General features: G+C 34.1%; 1 protein-coding gene across 4 annotated transcripts in view; it reads left to right on the top strand.

Annotated features, from left to right (window-relative positions):
• The window catches only part of LOC147230055 (voltage-dependent T-type calcium channel subunit alpha-1I-like), a 133,995-nt gene that overhangs the window by 93,653 nt on the left and 18,256 nt on the right, over positions 1 to 22,086 (top strand). For all 4 annotated transcript variants that reach the window (XM_086153194.1, XM_086153193.1, XM_086153192.1 and 1 more), the window contains 5 exons: positions 1,929 to 2,062; positions 3,340 to 3,410; positions 10,464 to 10,542; positions 12,088 to 12,209; positions 16,965 to 17,432. In XM_086153194.1, the coding sequence (XP_086009320.1) occupies positions 1,929 to 2,062; positions 3,340 to 3,410; positions 10,464 to 10,542; positions 12,088 to 12,209; positions 16,965 to 17,432 (874 nt within the window). The remainder of the gene's footprint in view (positions 1 to 1,928; positions 2,063 to 3,339; positions 3,411 to 10,463; positions 10,543 to 12,087; positions 12,210 to 16,964; positions 17,433 to 22,086) is intronic.

Genomic DNA, 22,086 nt, shown 5'->3' with positions numbered 1-22,086 from the left:
ATTTAAAACCTTTTCAATTTACACCATTTTTTTTCACCTTTTTTATTCCTCTCCCTTCAGCCGAAGGGAATATTCAAATCTTTGTACTTTTTAAGACCTTAAAACACTTTATAGCCTTGACCCTTTATATTTCTATTTGTATTTCTTATCCTCCCTCCTTCCTACTATTATCTATTATTGTTATGTTTTACTTGAATCTCTGCCACAACAATTTCCTTCGGGATAAATAAAGTTGTTCTTATTCTTAAAGATTCCGGTTTCATCAAAAGTAATGCAGCTGCAGTTGATAAAGCTAATGTTATGAACCTGTGACTTTGGCACTAGAGCAGTATAATATATAACGACATTTAATGTTAAATAAATGTAACTTCTCCTTAAGGTTAAATAACTTTATGAATATATCACTCTTTCAAATCCAAAATGTTACATATGCATTTGCATGGATGTTAAATAATGATGTTTACTAGTCGCTAGCTTTTGCCGCTGCAGTGTTTCTGCTACACACTCCTAGTTTGGATTTTAATTCTTGGACAATTTGTTGTTCTGTCTGGAAGGCTAACGTTAGCACACTTAGCTCCACGTTCGTAGCTCGAACTCTTTGACAACCGCCGCCGCCTCGTAACACAAAAGACGCACCCCTTTTTCTCCTTGAGGAACAAGACATGTATTCTTTCTTGAAACAGCCTTCCATCTTTTCTCAATTCCACTTGTTGAAAACGGCAATGATGTGGGAATTGTAGTTTATAGTCAGTGTGTTTGACTTATTTATTTTTAGACAATCGGACCTTATAAGACATTCTCGGGCCACAAAAATTGAGGTGGCGAGCCACATTTGGCCCGCGGACCTTGAGTTTGACACATTATTGTGTCGAGGAGAGCAGGTCGCAGGAAAAGGAGAAGAAGAATGTTGAACTAAAATGAAAACAATATTATATTTAGATGGTAACTTAAATGATGGAGCTCAGGTTTAATCACATTTGTAATTAAGATAAGATAAACTTTATTGATCCCCATAGGGAAAATCTTTTGTCACAGCGGCGTAACAGTTCAAAGTGTCAATAAATATGAATTAAAATATACACCAATAAAAATCAAGGGTAAAAATGGACAACAGAATGGAAAGAAAAAAAACAGGGTGAAAAACTGACAAACAAAACGAATGTCAACACAAACAGAGCGACGATAGCAATGAGGATAATAAAATAAATAAGCAAGAATAGGTTGTGTGTGTTTTACGGTGGGAATCTGATGCTGGGAGGCCAAAGCTAAGAAGCTAATGCTACTTTGAAGAAACAACATAAGACCGCTAATCAAATCACCTCGCTCAAGTTTTAAATTCCATCATTAAAAATGGACATTAAAAATGGACAACAGAATGGAAAGAAAAAAAACAGGGTGAAAAACTGACAAACAAAACGAATGTCAACACAAACAGAGCGACGATAGCAATGAGGATAATAAAATAAATAAGCAAGAATAGGTTGTGTGTGTTTTACTGATGCTGGGAGGCCAAAGCTAAGAAGCTAATGCTACTTTGAAGAAACAACATTAGACCGCTAATCAAATCACCTCGCTCAAGTTTTAAATCCCATCATTAATTCCTGAATTATCAAGTTCATCGGTTCGCCACAGATGCAGCTGTCCGGGTTTTACGATCCTTAACTTACCTGGAGGAAGACGAGAGCGATTTTGAGCGACTGGCATCGGAAAGCGAACCGAAATTCCCAAAAGGTGGCTATTTTCTACGGATTATTGAACACCGTCGCATAAAACAGGACGCAAACATGCAAAACAAGCCTCATTTGTCCCTTTTCTCTGAACACAAACAGCGCGCAAGTGTGCAGCTTATGACGAGTGTGTGTGTGTTTTCGGCATGCCTTGTCACATTTAAATATGTGTGTGTGTGTGTGTGTGCGTGCTTGTCGTAGGTGGAACCAATTAGATCTGGCCATTGTGCTGCTGTCAGTAATGGGCATCACCCTGGAGGAGATCGAGATCAGCGCCGCCCTGCCCATCAACCCCACCATCATTAGGATCATGAGGGTCCTGAGAATCGCGAGAGGTGTGTATTTCTGCTCTGCTGTGGAAAACACAAACACGACGCCTTGCAAAGCCTCGCATAGTTAGCGTACTTTTCTGTTTTCGCTCTCTACAATTGTACTGACAGTTTGCACGATATTGCATAATGTTGTAGTCATTTATTCATATGTGTGTATACGTAAATCAATGACTGCGAAATTGTGAAATATTGTGAAAATCGTCAGTATATATGTCAGTATATATATACATTATATATATTATTCTCATATACATATATATATATATATATGTTATGTATATAGTACAAAAGAAAAAAGAAATAAAAAAATAAAAAATATATTTTATTTTTATTTCTTTTATGTTCACAACTTTGATGCTGCTTGTAATTTATTTATTACAATTAATTTATTTTGTTGTTTATTTATATTATTCTCTTTTTTCTTCAATTATATATATATATATATATATATATATATATATATATATATATGCATATGTATAATATAATAAAACGTTAAATCAAATTGAATTTTATACATGTATTTTATGTATTTTATGTATTTATATGTATTTTATATATGTATATGTATATATACATACACATTTTATTTCATTTTACTTTACTTTTATTTTAGCCTTGATGTTCACATGTTTACAACTTTGATGCTGCTTCTAATATATATATATATATATATATATATATTATTCTCCTTTTCTTTTTAATTTTATTTACATATACATATTCTTATACTATATAATTTAGCATTATGTTCTATATTATTATATTATTGTATATTGAATTATATTATATTTCTTTTATCTTATTTTAACTTTATATATCTATTTATACGTATTTCTATTTGTATGTACATATATATGTATATATAAATCAAAAAGAGAATCATACATATATATGTAGATGTATGTATATATATCTATATCTATATATATAGATATAGATATATATAGATAGATAGATAGATAGATAGATATATACATATGTATATAAAATACAAGCAGCATACTGTTTTTCTGATTCTGAGTGTGTTAAAGTGTAACTGAACAGTCTGCTGTGTCTAACACATTTTGTTAGACACTAATATGTGACGACACCGTCTGTGTGTGTGTGTGTGTGTGTGTGTGTGTTTGTTTATCGGTGGGAGGTTAAAAAAAAGAGTGTGTGTACAGAGCAAACCTCCACGCCGTTTAATATCTACTACTTAGTCCATAATTGAACCTGAGGGATGTTCCACCTTTACACGCTCGATAAATAAAAACAAATCTCTGTCTTTGGAACAGTTCTGAAACTACTCAAGATGGCAACAGGAATGAGAGCCCTGCTGGATACTGTGGTTCAAGCCCTGCCTCAGGTATACACACACACACACACACACACACCTCATTTACTTCACAAACACACACCACCAAAAGGAAGAAACATAAAGATAATACAACCCATGTGCCACAAAACCATCTCTCCAAATCTGCCGACCTGTTGGAAGGTCCAAGGGATGACTCATTCATACCACACACTGATAGACCAGCACACACACACACACACACACACACACACATATATATAAAGGCTTTGTGTTTTCCCTTTTAGCACCATAGAGACTTTCAAGGCTCCTACTGAGAGCAGTGTGTTGGCGCCCGCAGGGGCTTTTTAAACAAGTCTGCGCTTTATTCGCCGCTGAAATGTCCACCATTTCAAGGTCGTTTCAGTGTCCAGACCATTTCATCGGATACGGAGTAAAAATTACCCCGTCGCAATCCTGTTGGCTATTTTACCCACCGGAGTTTGCATTTTAGAGACAGACATTAACCGCAACCGCGGGGAGAAATAACAAGGAAAGACGAGAATGAATTGAGCCTGATATTTCGTTTTTTTATTGTAAATCGCCTGTCGATCGCATACAAAGACGGACAACGTTCGATATTCGTTCCCAATTTACCCAATTTTTTGGGGTGTGTGTGTGTGTGTGGTATGGAGGGGTTTTGACTGAACGCTGTGTGACGCGTCTGTGTAGTGTTTCCCACATTAGTGTATCGTGAGAGATCATGGAAAAATGCCCACTTTCACCTCAATGGTCCAAAAATGTAAATATTCAACGCAAATAATGTGTCTTCCTATGACCATTCCATGGCAACGGGTCGTGAATTAATCTGTGCATCCGTGTATCAGAGTGATTAGTGACGCTTTGCGTGATACATTTTTAAAATAAAAAGTACCGTCATTTCTGGACTATTGGGCGCACCTGAATATAAGCCGCTAGCCGTTAGCCGCTAGCCGATCGCTATCTAGGGCTTCCTCCCGCGCACTAAAACCGTCAAAGTCGTCTTCTTCGGTGTCGGAGTTGAACGGACTCGGAATTTTGCGGTCATTTCATCGGTTCCGATGTGACGAGGAAAAACGTTTTAGCGGCGTGAAGCTAGTTAGCATCCCCCATATTTGCCGCATCGTTGTTTACGTGAAAAAAGTCGCGGCTTATCGTCCGGAAATGACGGTACTTGTATCTGCGTAAACAAACAGGCAGCGTTGTTGAAAACGACCAAGACGAGTGAGAAAGTTGCTGAACTCGTCTCTAAATCCAAACATTAATACTACCTGCCGGCAAAATCATTGGAGAGGAAAAGCTCGGCTCTGGCGTCGATAAAGAAATAGAGTTCTCTCCAATAATACCATTTCCAGACATATTGACGACATGTCTTCAGATTTTGCAAAAAAGTGTTGTGGAAAAGTTGCACATCAGTGGGAAATTTGCATTGCAACTTGACGAATCTACAGATATTAGATATATTAGATTTCCCACGAAGTTAATTGAGACGACGGTTTCATTCTAATTCGTGAAAAAATGTTTTTGACATATTTATTTGGTGGTGTGCCGTGTGATTCCCAAAAAAGGTTGGGAAACACTGATCTATGGGAGGGAGAGTGTGAGCCATGATTCTAGAGGATTTATTGACGACGCATTGAGTGACTGTTCAAGTTATCATTCAGACTATTATTGATGAGGTCAAGATACTTTTAATTATGGCTGTTTAGACCTGAAGGAATTGTTTTAGTTTCCTGTCTTTTGGTCGTTGCCAGGGTTTCGAGTCTACATGTGTCAAACTCGAGGCCCGCGGGCCAAATGTGGCCCGCAAGAACGTCTTTTATACCAATTATTTATCATTTATTAATCCCAGTTTTGGAATTGACCGGTCCAGAGCGTCGAAGAGACGGGTTTACGTCTCATTTCTTACAATTCGTTTAATTTTTATTACGATCCGGCTTCACTGTGGACAGGAAAATTCGGATTTCATGGGACGGGGAAACACGACTGTCCGTGTAGATTAATGATTATTTTATTTTTTATTTTAAATCTGTATTTTATGTATATGCATATGTCTGTGCAGTGTCCATGAGGTTGTCAAGGGTGGGCTATTATTTTGGCTGACGGGCCAACTAAGTGAACAAAAAGAAAATTACAATTTAAATATTTTAATTTTCAGGCATTTTAGTTCAATTTTAATGATCATATAAATGTAGCGACAGATGTTATTTTGTTTGTAATCGTCCGTGCAACATTAAACAGGAAAAAATAAGGAGTTTTTAAATGCAATCCTGATTTAAAATACTTGTTAAAATATACAAAAAAAATAGTTTAGTGCGCCGAAAAAAAGCAAAACAGGCCAGATGTGCCAAGGTCTGGCAAACAGAAAATTAGAATATTGTGATAAAGTTCTTTATCTTCTGTAATGCAATTACAAAAACAAAAATGTCATACATTCTGGATTCATTACAAATCCACTGAAATAATGCAAGCCTTTTATTATTTCAATATTGCTGATTATGGCTTATATCTTAAGAAAACTCAAAAATCTTCTAAAAAATATCAGAATATCATGAAATAGTAATTTTGTTTTTTTAATTGCATAAAATAATTGCATTACAGAAGATGAAGAACTTCATCACAATATGTATATTAACTAATTAATATTTTCTGAGAAAGTCCTGTAGATAGACCGCAGATATACAGATAAAATACTATAAAATAAAATAAAGTAAGAAAAATAATAAAAAAAAGATAAAGTAAATTAATGACAAAAAATACAGAAAGAAAGAAAAAATGTATTTAAATAAAATTGTTTGGCGGGCCGGATAAAAAGCAAAACAGGCCGTAAAATGGCCGGGTCTGATGTAGATAAATCATAAATCGCATTTTTCTCCACCCATTCAAACCAGCTTGAACCTTTTTCTTTACTGTTTTGTTTTTTATTTGTTTATTTTAATGTGCATTTGAATGTCTTCATTCCTTGTCAAGATAAACAGCCCCAAAACAACTTTTGACAATAAAAAAAAAAAAAAAAAAAGGGGGTAAACAAATCCGTCACCCACAGGGGGGATGGGTGATAAAAAAGGAGATAAGATAAATTAAATTAAAAAAAAAATCATGCAAAGCTGTACGTAAACTCTAACCTACCAAAGATGTGTTTAATATATCAAATCATTAATGCGATCTGATGCTATGCTAACCGCTAATACCCAAGGACGATTTTGATCTGAGAGTTTTTGACAGCGTGCCGCTGTTTACTGCCAATTTACCGAAGATAATTGTCTGGACAAACAGGTGTGCAGCCATATTCCGAACACACACACACACACACACACACACACACAAGTTTGACCCACTGGCATCAAAAGGTAAGCTCGGGGAAACAGGTGGTGAAAGGAGGGTTGAGAAGAGGAAAAAACAGATTCCTAGACTTTCTTTTTTTTTTTTATTGATCCCCCTCTCATTAACTCTAAGCCCTTCTTTCCGTCCCCGCGGCCGCAGGGTGAGCTAATTAAAACTAAGGCTAATTAAACAGTTCCAGCAGGTCTCGCTCTTTTGAGTCAATCGAAGGTGTCGCACCTGGACGGAGTTTTTTTTTGCTTTTTTATTTATTCCGCTATATTTCGTGTTGAAAATAAAACAAGGTTTTTTGCCACGTCCGCTTAGAAGATCATTTAGGAGATAACGAGCACGAGGCTTTATTAAATATCGCCGTGACGGGACGTGGAGACGTTATGAGGCGTCGCCGGTTAACACCTAATGGATACGTTGAATTAATAGGTCATTTTAAGAAAAAAAAAAAATGATGTCCTTACAAAGACAAAGTCATCTCAGCCAGCGGCGTCTTCCGTTATCCTTCCCAACTGGCACAAAAGAGCCGCAACATGTCATTCGCTAACGCTAATAGCCCGGAACGCCCCGCCGCTCAAGTTAAATCGGCTTTTCCGGGAAGGTTGGCAGGAACCCCGGAATCAAACCTGGCAGATGTGGACGCCACATGGAGCGCCGTTTTCCTCTACCGGGTTCATCGTGTGTAAATAAAACAATTAATAAGCAATTACTGTGAAATTTGAAATGATGGGCGGGAGGAAGGGTTTGATTTTTGAGGGCGTTCTCGTGTGGAGTTTCAGCGTATAGAAATGATCATAAAAAATAATAAAATTTATAATAAAATAAAATTTTAGTAAATTTAATAATAAATTTAATAATAAAATAATAATAATATTTTTATCATAATAAAAATCATGATAAATGATCATCATCTTTTTTTTTTTTTTTAACGAAAGCATCACGTTTTTATATGTATTATTCCTTATAATCTTTTTGTATACACTTTAGACAACCTGCTTTTTTTTTTGTTTTTTGGATGATTTCTTTCATATATTTATCATTTATATTCCATTTATTTTTGGATGATTTCTTACATGTATTTATTTATGGATCTATTTTGTTTAATTTGACCTGAAATGACCCAGAAAATAAAAGAGCTCCACCTTATTACGTTGTTTGATTTCTATCTTGGCAAAATACGGCCGAGAATAAGCCGTTCTTTTGCACGTGTTTATATGATTTGATTCGTTATCTGAATAAACAAATGATGAAAATGTAATTTCCTTTCATGTTTCATCTGGAGATCAATTATTGTAATACTCACTGACACGTATCAAAATAAGTCCCATCTAAATATCCCTAAATATTAACCGAAATTCATGATCAGCAACAGAAAACGCTTATTATTAAACCGTAGAGCAAACAGTCCTGGCAGGGTATTTGATCACAACTACAGTTATTAAATCTGATCAAATGGCGACACTCTTTAAATTTAATTTTTTTCAAGTAAAAAGTGACTTATCAGACTCTGCAGCAAGTAATATTTGTCCACATCATATTTTTGTCGAAGTTGTGTTGTGTTGTGAACAGACCAGTGCGGTTTATTGCAAGCCTTGTCATTTTTTTATTCATTTTTTTTTTAGCATGAAAATGCATATTTTGACAAAATGTTATGAACCGCATCCAAGTAAAATTAAAAAAGGTAAGAAAAAAAAAATGTTTTGAATGCAATCCTATCCTGGGGGTAGTTTTTAAGTTTTTATTTCTCGTCTGAGTGAGTTTGAGTGCAAGTCACCTGTCAAACATAGAAAATTTTGCTAAAAGGTGTCGGAGCAGCTAATTTTACCAATAAAATATCGAGTAAAAAAACAAATTAAATTATTTAAATCATCCAAATATTTCTTCCAAGCGTATTTGATATTTGAGAATATTATTTCCAAATAATATTAGTTTATTATTATCTTTGTATTATCATCATTATTCATTTATTATTATTATTATTTTGTTATTTATTATCATCTGTTATGTTAAATGTGACTCCCTTAAGCACTGCGTAAAAGACCTTCAACACAATAAATATAGATTTTTTTTTTGTTTGTTTGTTTTCAAATGAATGTTTCGAAAGAAAAAATGTTTTCATGATTTCCAGTAAAGCAAACATTGATTTAGAAAAAAAAAAAAGAAAAAAATAAACGTCTCCATTCGTTATGATATGAATACTGTCATGCTAACCGAATAGAGGTAAACCAGGATTTGTATTGATAAGAAATAAGATTTAAATACCGCGGATCAATCTTGTGAGTGTTTTGGATCACATTTAATTCAGGATGACATTCTGAGACCTTTGAACAATGTTTATACTTCTAAACTCTAAATTATCACTGACAGCAGTCGGACCGTTGATCCGTTCATGCCAAATAATGAGGTCATCTTGCTTGTTTGATTAATTAAACTGACTCAAGTTTTTATTTTTATTCTTGCCGATATCGTTACCGAACACATTGTGATGTTACCAGTTTTGTTGTTGTTGTTATATATTTTTGTGTATTTATTGAACAGCTGATCGACTTCACTTGTTTTGCCTCGGACGAAAATAAAGGGTTCAAACTTTATACTTTTTTTTTTTTTTTTTTTTAGCAAACTTTTTTAGCACAACTTTTCAAACTTTATTACTCGATCAATCATTTCGTCTTTAATTTCCTTCAAATTTTTTTTTTTCCTCATAATCTTGACACATTCTTACCTTATCTCTCGGACGTTTAAGATGAACACCTCATTCTGCGAAAAAAGTCTTTTTTTTAACAGAAACTTTTGCACGTAACTCAACTTTAGGCACCAAAATTTAACATATATTTTGCAGCATTGTCGCGTGTTTCATGTTTTAGCATGTTGCAGAATTCTCCCGTAAATTAAAATCATGTTTGTTGGTGTTTAGTTGGTGTCTTTAATTTCCTTCAAATTTTATATTCTTATAATCTTGACGCATTCCTGCAATGTTTTTTTTTTTTTTCTTTTTTTTTTTAACCTTATTTTTCGGACGTTAAGACGAACGCCTCATTCTGCGCAAAAAGTCCTTATTTTTAACAGAAAACTTTGCACGTAGCTCAACTTTAGGAACCAAAATTTAACATATATTAAGGATTTGCTACATTGTCGTGTTTTATGTTTTTGCATGTTGCAGAATTCTCCCGTAAATTAAAATTGTGTGTGTTGGTGTTTAAATGGTGTCTTTAATTTCCTTCAAATTTTATAGTCTTATAATCTTGACGCATTCCTGCAGTGTTTTTTTTTTTTTTTTTTTTTTACCTCATCTTTCGGACGTTTATAAGAAGAACGCCTCATTCTGCGCAAAAGTTTTTTTTAATGGAAACGTTTGCTCATAGCTCAACTTTACGCACCAAAATTGAACATATATTAAGGATTTGCGGAATTGTGGCATTTTTTAATGTTTTAGCATGTTGCAGAATTCTTCCGTAAATTAAAATCGTGTGTGTCGGTGTTTAGTTGGTGTCTTTAATTTCCTTCGAATTTTTATTCTAATAATCTTGACACATATACTGCAGTTTGTTTTTTTTACCTTATCTTTCGGACGTTTAAGATGAACACTTCATTCTGCGCAAAAGTTTTTTTTTAATAGAAACGTTTGCATGTAGCTCAACTTTACGCACCAAAATTGAACATATATTTTGCAGCATTGTCTCGTGTTTTATGTTTTAGCGCGTTGCAGAATTCTCCCGTAAATTAAAACTGTGTGTGTCGGTGTTTGTATTCCAGGTGGGTAACCTGGGCCTGCTCTTCATGCTACTGTTTTTCATCTACGCCGCCTTAGGAGTAGAGCTTTTTGGAGAACTTGGTGAGTGTACAGCATTTTATTCGAATTTTCACGCTGCGGGGAAACACCTTTCAACACCTTGCATGTGACGATAAACGCTTTTAGTCTTAAAAATAAAAGATTTTTTCTCCGACGCTCCAAGGTGGAACTCCCCAATGTGCTAATACATAAAAAATGTCCTAAAAAAAAACACAGAAAAGTCCGATGATACCTTCCAAAGTGTTTCTTTGTCCCGAAGACATTCCTCGGATTATCTTTGAATCGAAGCTTTAGGATAAACAGAACGTTTGGCGCCATCTTGGCGATTGGAAAACTATTTTGTCTGGAAAAGACAAAATAAAGAGAGCATCAAAAATTCCTCTCCTTCGTCCGTCATGTCAAGGTTATTAATTAGAAAAAAAAAAGTCTCCTGCAGCAACGCGTTTCTTTATTTGCACATTCATCGAACATTTCAGGAAGGGAAAAATCCAAGCGCTCATTTGCATAATGAATCTCCTCTTAAACAACCGCCGGTTGACGGACTCGGACTCAATAAATGAAATATTACATTTATTCAAAGACGACCGTGGAGCGTTGAAAGGAGAGAAACATTGCAATATGTTATCCGTGCATATAATAACTAACTCCAGATGTACGGGTTTACTTCAAAACACTCTAAATTTGCATTTGTCTGTTAAATTTACTGATAGTGGATATTGAGATATTTTCCCCACATATTTCCCTGCATGCGCATCACGATACCAGCCGATATGGTCAGGGTATGTTTGTTTTAATTTACATTTAATGAATATGCTAAAATAATATATACATCCCATACCTCTGATGTGCAAACAAAACAAAAGAGAGCGCGCTCTGCTAACTCTTTGATGCAAACATCTGAGAATCTGGAGCAAAAGGGTTCAAAAAATACTTTTTTTTTTTCCTGTTAGGATAAATAAAAAAAGTTCTCCAATCACTCATATGTGATCGTTAACCTTGTTTTTAGCGATAAAAGCTGTTACGTTTTGGACTTTCAGGGGAGTGTTGAGCCGCATTTTGTAATAAACGTCCAAAATGTAATAACTTTTTCATTTCATTTTGTATTAAAGCCGCATTTTGTAATAAACTGCCCCAACGCATTTTGTAATAAATTTTGCCGCACTATCATTACTGATAGTAATTGCTAAGTACTGCTACTAGGCTAATACAGTGATACTAATAATAGGCCTAGCTTTTACAAATACTTTGAAGTAAAATATAATACAATTAACAAACTTATGCTTTAGAATTGTTATTAGATAATGCACCATGTTATTACATTTCCTAGAAAATAAAAAAGTTGCAAGTGCATTTTGTAATAATCTTCTCAATGTATAATAACTTATTACATAATGCGGCAAAATTTATCACAAAATGCGACGGGGCAGTTGATTACAAAATGCAGCTTTATTACAAAATGAAATGAAAAAGTCATTACATTTTGGACGTTTATTACAAAATGCACCGTTATTACAAAATGCAGCTCAACATTTTGGACGTTTATTACAAAATGGACTGTTATTACAAAATGTATCCCTTCGTCCTCAGTTTGCAATGAAGACTACCCGTGTGAGGGAATGAGTCGTCACGCAACCTTCGAGAACTTTGGCATGGCCTTCCTTACCTTGTTTCAAGTCTCTACGGGCGACAACTGGAACGGCATCATGAAGGTACGTTCCTGGTTAAACGCTGCTGTTATATTCTGCAAAAAAAGGGAAATAATCCCCGCGGATTCGTACTTTTCTTCCACCTCCCAGGTGAAAACCAAATGCGCTCGCTCTGCATCCAGAGCCCGGATTTGCGCGCTGATGGGCGGGGAATCGACAGGCCTCATTTCACGTGCACAAAACGCGCTAATCCCCGCTCTGAACAGCTAGCGTAGCGCCAATCCCTCGTTCACCTAGGCTGCACGGCGGGCAATTAAACGCAACCGAAATACACAGATGCTTCGTCTGTGTGAAAAATGATTCTGCCCTGCAAGACTCTGCTAAAAATGATAAAAATAAAATTGAAGTTATGTAGAGAGATGTATTAAAATACTTTTGTCATGGGGGAAAAAAAATGAAAATTTTTGGAAAAAAAAAAAGGAGGGAGCTCAGTATGTAAATGTCAGGCCAAATTAGACGCGGAAAAAAAAAAAAGAAGCCCAGCCTGGGCGGGATACGTGCACGTCTTCCGGAAAAGGCTTTCACGTTCTGCTCAACCACAGTGGAAAATCACTTCTATCAGGTCATAGAGATTTTTTCTTAGTTTTTTTTAATTTTTTTAGCTATTTTTTTACGCCTCCTATCAGGTCATAAAGATTTTTTTTCTTAGTTTTTTTAATTTTTTTTGCTATGTTTTTACGCCTTCTATCAGGTCATAGAGATTTTTTTTTTCTTAGTATTTTGTTTTTTTTAGCATAGATGCAAATCAAATAAGTTGTTTCTTAGTGTTTGCAGATGACATTGTGATCTGTGCACCAAACTATTTTCTTTGAATATATTTTTTCTTTCTTTCTGTATTTTTTGTCATTAATTTACTTTATTTTTTTCAAAATCATTTTTCTTACTTTATTGTATTTGATAGTATTGTTATATCATCCAGCCTGTTTTCCTTTTTTATCCGGCCCGCTAAACTATTTTCTTTGAATATTTTAAGTATTTTCAATAAGGATTGAATTTTGAAACACATTATTTTTTTTCTCTTGTTTGATTTTTTACTGACGATCGCAAACAAAATAATGTTGGTCGCTACATTTACATGACTGTCTCAGAAAAATATAATATACTGTCTCAGAAGAATATTGTGATAAAGTTCTTTATCTTCTGTAGTGCAATTAAAAAAACAAAAATTACCTTGTCATGATATTCTAATATTTTGAGAAAAGGTTTTTGAGTTTTCTTAAGATGTAAATGCATTGAGCATAAACTACATTCCAAAAAAGGAAAACTACAAGTGACCAAAAAAAAATTGCAATTTAAATATTTCAATATTTTGGCATTTTAGTTCAATTTTAAAATGATCATATTCAGGACTGTCTCAGAAAATTAGAATATTGTGATAAAGTTCTTTATCTTCTGTAACGCAATTACAAAACAAAAATGTCATACATTCTGGATTCATTACAAATCCACTGAAATATTGCAAGCCTTTTATTATTTTAATATTGCTGATTATGGCTTACATCTTAAGAAAACTCAAAAATCCTTTCTCAAAATATTAGAATAATATTATAAAGTCAATTTGTTTTTTTAATTGCATTACAGAAGGTAAAGAACTTTATCACAATATTCTAATATTCTGAGACAGTCCTGTATACTAATTACGATTGGCAGTGGATAAAGGAAATAAAACCAAAGTGGAATAAATTAAATGATTGTGATAATTAAGCAAAATGAAGTTCAATGACACACTATTGGAAAAAAAAAATCACAAAAATATGTTTTAAGAAGCTCAATAAAACAGGATGTTAGACTGCAAAACCAGCTCCCTTTTTTTAATATATATTGAAAGATGTTCTTCACAGGATAAACAACAAATTGCCAAAGTGATGAAATACAACTAATCTACATTATATTGATTGTATCATTCAAATCGGCTGACGGCAGGTTACAACAACACCTTATCATAAAAAACATATATTTTGAGAAGAGATTTAAAAGCAGAGAAAGGAATGCAGGACATTTTGAAGTTAAAAAAAAAAAAAGGCTTCTATTGTATCAAGGGTGGCTGATGTGGGTCGAATACATATTATTGTTATTTTCTGTGTTATTTTCTCCAGATTCAGATCAACTTTCTCATGCTGCGCCAGGAACAATCATTTGTTCTGGCACAGCCCTGCAACATATAATCAGGACGCATTTGATCTACAACAAAAAAGCTAAAAAAATAAATAACTAAAAGAAAAATCTGTATGACCTGATAGGAGGCATAAAAAAATAGCTAAAAAAAAAGACAATAAAACTAAGAAAAAAAATCTCTATAACCTGATAGAAGGCGTAAAAAAATAGCTAATAAAAAAAAAAACTAAGAAAAAAAATCTTTATGACCTGATAGGAGGCGTAAAAAAATAGCTAAAAAATTTTAAAAAATATGAAAAAATCTCTATGACCTGATAGGAGGCATAAAAAAATAGCTAAAAAAATAAAAAACTAAGAAAAAAAATCTTTATGACCTGATAGGAGGCGTACAAAAATAGCTAAAAAAATAAAAAAACTAAGAAAAAATCTTTATGACCTGATAGGAGGCGTAAAAAAAATATAAAACAAAGAAAAAATCTTTATGACCTGATGGAAGGTGTAAAAAAATAGCTAAAAAAATGAAAAACAAAGAAAAATTCTTTATGACCTGATAGAAGGCGATAAAAAAATAGCTAAAAAAATAAAAAACGAAGAAAAAAATCTTTATGACCTGATAGGAGGCGTTAAAAAATAGCTAAAAAAAATAAAAAACTAAGAAAAAAAATCTTTATGACCTGATAGGAGGCGTAAATGACCAGTGTGTGATTTTCATCGTAACGTCTTTCCTCTGCCTGAGAGTAAATTGAAATGTAGGATTATAAGAATGTTTTCAAAATTTTGAGAAAATTAAAAATTCGTGGCTATTTCCAGATCAAGACAATTAAAAATGAATAATATTTTTACATTTTTTTTCAGAATTGTCAGAAATGATATAGGTAACACACATACTATACTATACTCGCCGCATACTATCTCTTTCTTTTACTTTTTAAAAATTCAGCCGCTCCATCATTTCAAATAATGACATAATACAAGTCCCGAAACCATCCGCTCATTTTAGCGTCGTCCGAAGTGCACGAACAACCCGGATATCGGCGTCCAAAAAGCCGCAGCGCCGTCATCTCCTGCGCGGGAGGCTAACAATTATGACGCCGAGGCTATCGGTTGGTGCCGCAGCACAGCGTCCTTTTCCAACTGATGCAAAGGATTGAAATGTGTTGCAAAGAAAGCGAGGTGAAGTAGAGTTTGAAAAAAAAAATAAAAATTTTAAAAATGGCGCCACAATAGCATGGAGATGTTTTTTGCGTTCTATGTCAAATAAACCATCTTTCTTTTTGGAGCATTTTTATTACGCGGATATTTAGTTGACTTTTTTGGATCCGGCACCCATCCCTGTGTAGTTTTTTTCTTTTTTTTTTTTTTTTTTTAAACTCATGGAAGAGTTCTTTGAGTAACTCCCACACAGCGGCTTATAGTCTGGAAATTATGGTATGCATATATATATTCATATATATATGTGTGTGTGTGTGTGTGTGTGTGTGTGTGTTCTAAGCTAGACATCTATCCACTTGTAGTTAGCTTAGCACGATAAATGGAAGTCTATGGGTTGCTTTAGCCTTGCAAAGTCTTTGAATGTAGCTTCAGAATGTAGTCTTGGAAAAAAAAAAAACTATAATAAAAAATCGTAATTTTAACGATGTTTTATCAAAATATGAATCCAGAGTTTTGCAACTGCTGATATTTTTTTAAATCCATAGGCATTTTTAATTTTGGAACGGAAATAATAGCTCACATAGAAGGTCAGCAAGCGCTATAAAAAACTATGTTCAAGTTAAAGATATAAAATGCGAATAAAGACGGCGTCGCTGGCACACACACACTAACAAAACCTCTTATCCATAAGGACTTCCTCTGCCTCTGGCTTTTTTCCTTAACTAGAAAAAAAATCCAACTTTGTGTTATAAACTGCTGTAAAAGCAGATTTTGTAGAATCAACAAAGAATAATTTCATCAACACACTCCTACGTGGTGTGTGTGCGGATCCTGGCTTATACACGAATATAAACATTTAACCTCTTTATCTAAGTCTGTGTCATTTTATGTTAAGTGTCTAAAAAGTATTTATTTGTGTCGCACCGTCAGTGAAAACGTGCACAAAAAACATTGCTATTTGATCAGTGTGTGATCAATATAACCCTCTAAAGGTCAGTATTGATCTTCAAATTCCTTATTTATTGATTTCCTTCCATTTGTTACCAACTGGGAAATATAAATACAAAGAGAAGAAGACAAAAGATCTTTTTTTTTTTTCGTTTTTCATTTATTAATCTCGAGTCGACGCGAGTCATATATGTTTTAGAGATGATGATTGACGGCGGCGCGTTAGTCCAGCGACGAAGTTATTTAAAAAAAGATGCTATTTGGATAAAGTCGTGTTACCCAGGTAACGGTACGGCGGTCGAACCTCTCGCCTCGGTTTGATTGACAGCATCAATGTATTCTTTTTTTACCAACTGGGAAATATAAATACAAAGAGAAGAAGACAAAAATTTTTTTTTTTTTATTTTTTTTTAATCCACATTTACAGCAGAACTAAATATCCTGACATTGTAAATTTTGTAAATTAATTCTTCCTCCGACGGGCTTCCACGGCGTGACCTCCGACCTCAGTTTCCGCTCTCCCCCCCCTCCCCCTCCTACCAGGACACGTTGCGGGAATGCCCACCAGATCACAACACCGACGTGGACTACGCCTGCAACCCCAGCCTTCAGTTTATCTCGCCGCTGTACTTTGTCTCCTTCGTGCTCACCGCCCAGTTCGTGCTCATCAACGTGGTGGTGGCCGTGCTGATGAAGCACCTGGACGACTCCAACAAGGAGGCCCAAGAGGAGGCGGAGATGGATGCAGAAATTGAGCTGGAGCTGGCCCAGGGCACCCTCTGTTGCATGGGCGCCCCCGGTTGCGGGGGCGGGGGGGTGGAGAAAGGACTGGTCGCCGTGGCGACGGGACCGGGAGGCAGGGGAGGAGGAGGAGGCGGCGGCAAGGACAGAGGAGGCTTCAGAGGAGATACCGGAGAAGGTGGGAGGAGGACGCGACACGCCGGAACCAACGCTCAACCCGGGAGTTACAGCCCGAGAGACTCGGGCCGGGCTCTCTACGCCACCACGCAAGTAAGTGTGTGTTTTTCTGCGTTCGGAGTGTGTGTGTGTGTGTGTGTGTGTGTGCATCTGTATGCCGGCATAAAGACGGATCTATTTAATGTATGTTGAAGTGCGTGTCTTCCGGGTTCAAGTCTGGGTTTGATTTTTTATTTTTATTTATTTTTTTGTTTTAGTTTTGCGAGCGAAAATAGCGTATTCTTCGATGTTTGTTTTATTTAACCGTGTCTCTTCTAAAAGACTGGATTTCTGGCCCGATGAAGCACTTTATAAACTGCAGTGACAACGGATTCGGTTAATAGAATAAAAGCTTGTGCCAGAATTATCCGATAAATAATAAATAAGGGAATGAATAAATAAGTACGTGCTTCAAAAAGCCTTAAATATCCAAACTCTGACTTATTCTCCAAGAATATTTTTCTAAATATTATAACTCATTGTACACATAAGAATGAAACCATATAGTGCTTCCAGAATTTCACCTGTAAAATATATGTAAATACATGTTTTATTGAATAGTTATCGCTTTTGTGTTGGTGGAAGGAACACATTTGCTTTTTTGGAAATTATTTTTGCTTGTCAATATACTCATAAGATGAGAGTATATATAATATATAACATAATATACATATTATTATATGTACTGTCATTTCTGGACTATTGAGCGCATCTGAATATAAGGTTAAAAATAACAAAATAAATATATATGTACATATATAGGCAGTATTTGTGTATAAGTCGCAGGTGTCCACATTGTAACATGAGATATTTACAGATAACATTTTTTTTTTTTTTTTAATTAAACACATACCGGTAACGTCCACAAATACGCACTGGAAATGCTGTTTCTCCAAACAGTGCCTGTAAAACAGCTGATGAAAAAGATTAATAATAAATAACAAATAACACAAGGAAAAGTCCATCCATCCATTAAAATGTTCTTCTTCACCGTCGGAATTTCCTAATTTCGTGTGACGAGGCCAAAGGTTTTGGTGACGTGAAAATCAATAAATTAGTCGCGTCATTATTTAATCTGCAGGGTTCAAAATGTGAGAAAGAAGCAGCGGCTTATAGTCTGGAAATTATGGTATGCATATATATATTCATATATATATATATGTGTGTGTGTGTGTGTGTGTTCTAAGCTAGACATCTACCCACTTATAGTTAGCTTAGCACGATAAATGGAAGTCTATGGGTTGCTTTAGCCTCGCAAAGTCTTTGAATGTAGCTACAGAATGTAGTCTTGGAAAAAAAAAAAAAACTATAACAACAAATCGTAATTTTAACGATGTTTTATCAAAATATGAATCCCGAGTTTTGGAACCACTGATATCTTTTTAAATCCATAAGCTTTTTTTACTTTTGGAGCGGAAATAATAGCTCACATAGAAGGTCAACAAGCGCTATAAAAAATGATGTTCAAGTTAAAGATATAAAATGCGAATAAAGACGGCGTCCATAAGGACTTCCTTTGCCTCTGGCTTTTTTCCTTAACTAGAAAAACATCCAACTTTGTGTTATAAACTGCTGTAAAAAGCAGATTTTGTAGAATCAACAAAGAATAATTTCATCAACACACTCCTTCTACATGGTGTGTGTGCGGATCCTGGCTTATACACGAATATAAACATTTAACCTCTTTATCTAAGTCTGTGTCATTTTATGTTAAGTGTCTAAAAAGTATTTATTTGTGTCGCGCCGTCAGTGAAAACGTGCACAAAAAAACATTGCTATTTGATCAGTGTGTGATCAATATAACCCTCTAAAGGTCAGTATTGATCTTCAAATTCCTTATTCATTGATTTCCTTCCATTTGTTACCAACTGGGAAATATAAATACAAAGAGAAGAAGACAAAAGATCTTTTTTTTTTTTTTTCGTTTTTCATTTATTAATCTCGAGTCGACGCGAGTCATATATGTTTTAGAGATGATGATTGACGGCGGCGCGTTAGTCCAGCGACGAAGTTATTTAAAAAAAAGATGCTATTTGGATAAAATCGTGTTACCCAGGTAACGGTACGGCGGTCGATCCTCTCGCCTCGGTTTGATTGACAGCATCAATGTATTCTTTTTTACGCGGAGATAATTGCATGCTTGTTTTAGGAACTGAAAAATAGAAAAATGGCAAAAACCTGGGAAAAGTTTTTGAATACAAGCGTGGATGAAATTGACTGACAGCTATGGACTTTTGTTCTCTCTCTTTTATTTTTTTATTTTTTATTTTTTTTTGTCCAAGACGGTATTAACGAGAAGGAAGCGAGTAGAAAAACGGTTAATCGGTTACAGAAAGACGGGGGAAAAAAAAAAAAAAAGAGGAAGATAAAAGGATAGAAATTGAGTTAAGAAACCAATTTAGATTTACGTAAACAGATTAGCATGTAACTCAAGGCTTTCTACAAAAATCAAACCAAACAACGAATTGGAGTATATATATATATATATATATATATATATATATATATACTTATATATTTTAATTTCCGATCGTTCTGTTTTCCCCCTCTGTTGTCATGGCAACTGATAGTGTAAAGATGGAGGGAGACAGCAATTGCGGTTTAGCCCGCGGGTAAAATGCATCCCAAAAGCGGAGCATAATGTGATTAAAATCTGAATGTTCTGTGCGAAAAACATCATTTTCAGACGGGACATGTCAGCATTTTAAAGGTAAATAAATAACAGTGAATACTCTAAAACATGCACCTAGATGGAGACTATTAATGCACGCATGTTTTAATCCGGTAATTATTATCCTGTAATTATTACCCCCATCATTTTTCGGCTTCAGTGCTTTTTAGTCAGTAACATCAGCAAAAGAAGAAAATATAAACATAAATATAAATGAATATATGAATATAATATTGCTGCGAACGATGACCCGGTCCGGTTACTGTCAACTCGACGTTAGGTTGTAACCTACTGGATGACAGCTGGAAAAAAAGAGATGACGTTTAAAAATAGAGAAAAAGGGGTAGGTTATTTCTGATTATTTCTAATTGCAACAAATTAAAGAATTATCTCAAAGAATTATCCAACCATTAAGAAGACATAATCAAAAATAAAAAATACAAAATACATCTTTAATGCATTTTTTCAGTATGTAATGCAAATAAATAAAGAATATATATACATATATAATATCTATATTCATTTGCATAACTTCATAAAAATTGATTTTTTTTTCATTATGCATATAGGACTGTCTCAGATAATTAGAATATTGTGATAAAGTTCTTTATCTTCTGTAATGCAATTAAAAAAAACAAAAATTACTTTTTCATGATATTCTAATATTTTGAGATAGGATTTTTGAGTTTTCTTAAGATGTAAGCCGTAATCAGCAATATTAAGATGATAAAAGGCTTGCAATATTTTAGTTGATTTTAATAAATCCAGAATGTATGACATTTTTGTTTTTGTAATTGCATTATAGAAGATAAAGAACTTTATCACAATATTCTAATTTTCTGAGACAGTCCTCTATATATAAATATAATGTATTTATTTTTTATTCAGCCATTTACTTTTTTGATGTATATATTAATTTTGTCACATCACAATAGAAGTGACAATAAATAAATAACACACATATATACATATATATATGTGTGTGTGTGTGTGCGACATATGATATATTTGTTTATGATACATATTATTTATTTTCATTTAAAAATGAATATATATATTAAAAAACAAAAAAAATGAATATAGATAGATAGATAGATAGATAGATAGATAGATAGATAGATAGATAGATAGATAGATAGATAGATAGATAGATAGATAGATAGATAGATAAATTAAAAAACAAATAAATGAATGTATAAAAAAATAAATAAATTATATAAACATTTCATTTATTTGGTATATAGATAGATTATTTATTTTTCTCAATAGAATTGAAACTGGATAGCGGTTGTATGCTGATGATAAAAAGACGCCCCCTCTTGACGGGCTTCATAAAAATGACTTTTTTCGGCAGCAAATACTCAATAAAGCGCTTTCTTTGATGAGTCAGAAACATTTAAGGTTCAGAGCTCAGCTTTCGTTCAGGTCGGCCACAAAGTCAAGCTCTGCTTACAAAACCTATTTTGGACGCTTTTCCACTCCAGCCCACACCAGCTGACACATTTATCTCCCTCCTGCTAACTTTGGCTCCTTTCTGCATTTATATGTACATGTAAATATACATATATTATATAGATATAAAAAATATTTTTGATTTTTTTTTTTTGTTAAATTAAAATGATCACCTTATTTTTTTTTCCCTTTGTCAGTTCCTTTATGTCCAGGCAGGACAGTTTAGACCAGCGCCTTGTTGAGCCGCATTTTGTAATAACAGTGCATTTTGTAATAAACGTCCAAAATGTAATAACTTTTTCATTTCATTTTGTAATAAAGACGCATTTTGTAATAAACTGGCCCAACACTTTTTGTAAAAAATTTTGCCGCAGTATGTATTAACTTATTACATTTTGAGAAGATTACTTTTTTTATTCTTTAGGAAATGGAATAACGTGGAATTTATAGAATATTCTCTGTTAATGCAACCTTTGAATAGTGTACTGATAGTAATTGCTAAGTGCTGCTACTAGGCTAATACAGTGATACTAATAATAGGCCGAGCTTTTACAAATACTTTTAAGTAAAATAAAATACAATTAA

This window comes from Fistularia commersonii, chromosome 10, assembly GCF_037954325.1.
Source record: "Fistularia commersonii isolate RoL2024-O1a breed Wild chromosome 10, RoL_Fcom_v1.0, whole genome shotgun sequence".
Taxonomy (NCBI): Eukaryota; Metazoa; Chordata; class Actinopteri; order Syngnathiformes; family Fistulariidae; genus Fistularia; species Fistularia commersonii.
The sequence above is the reverse complement of the archived record's forward strand: the minus strand, read 5'-3'. Positions and strand labels throughout refer to the sequence as shown.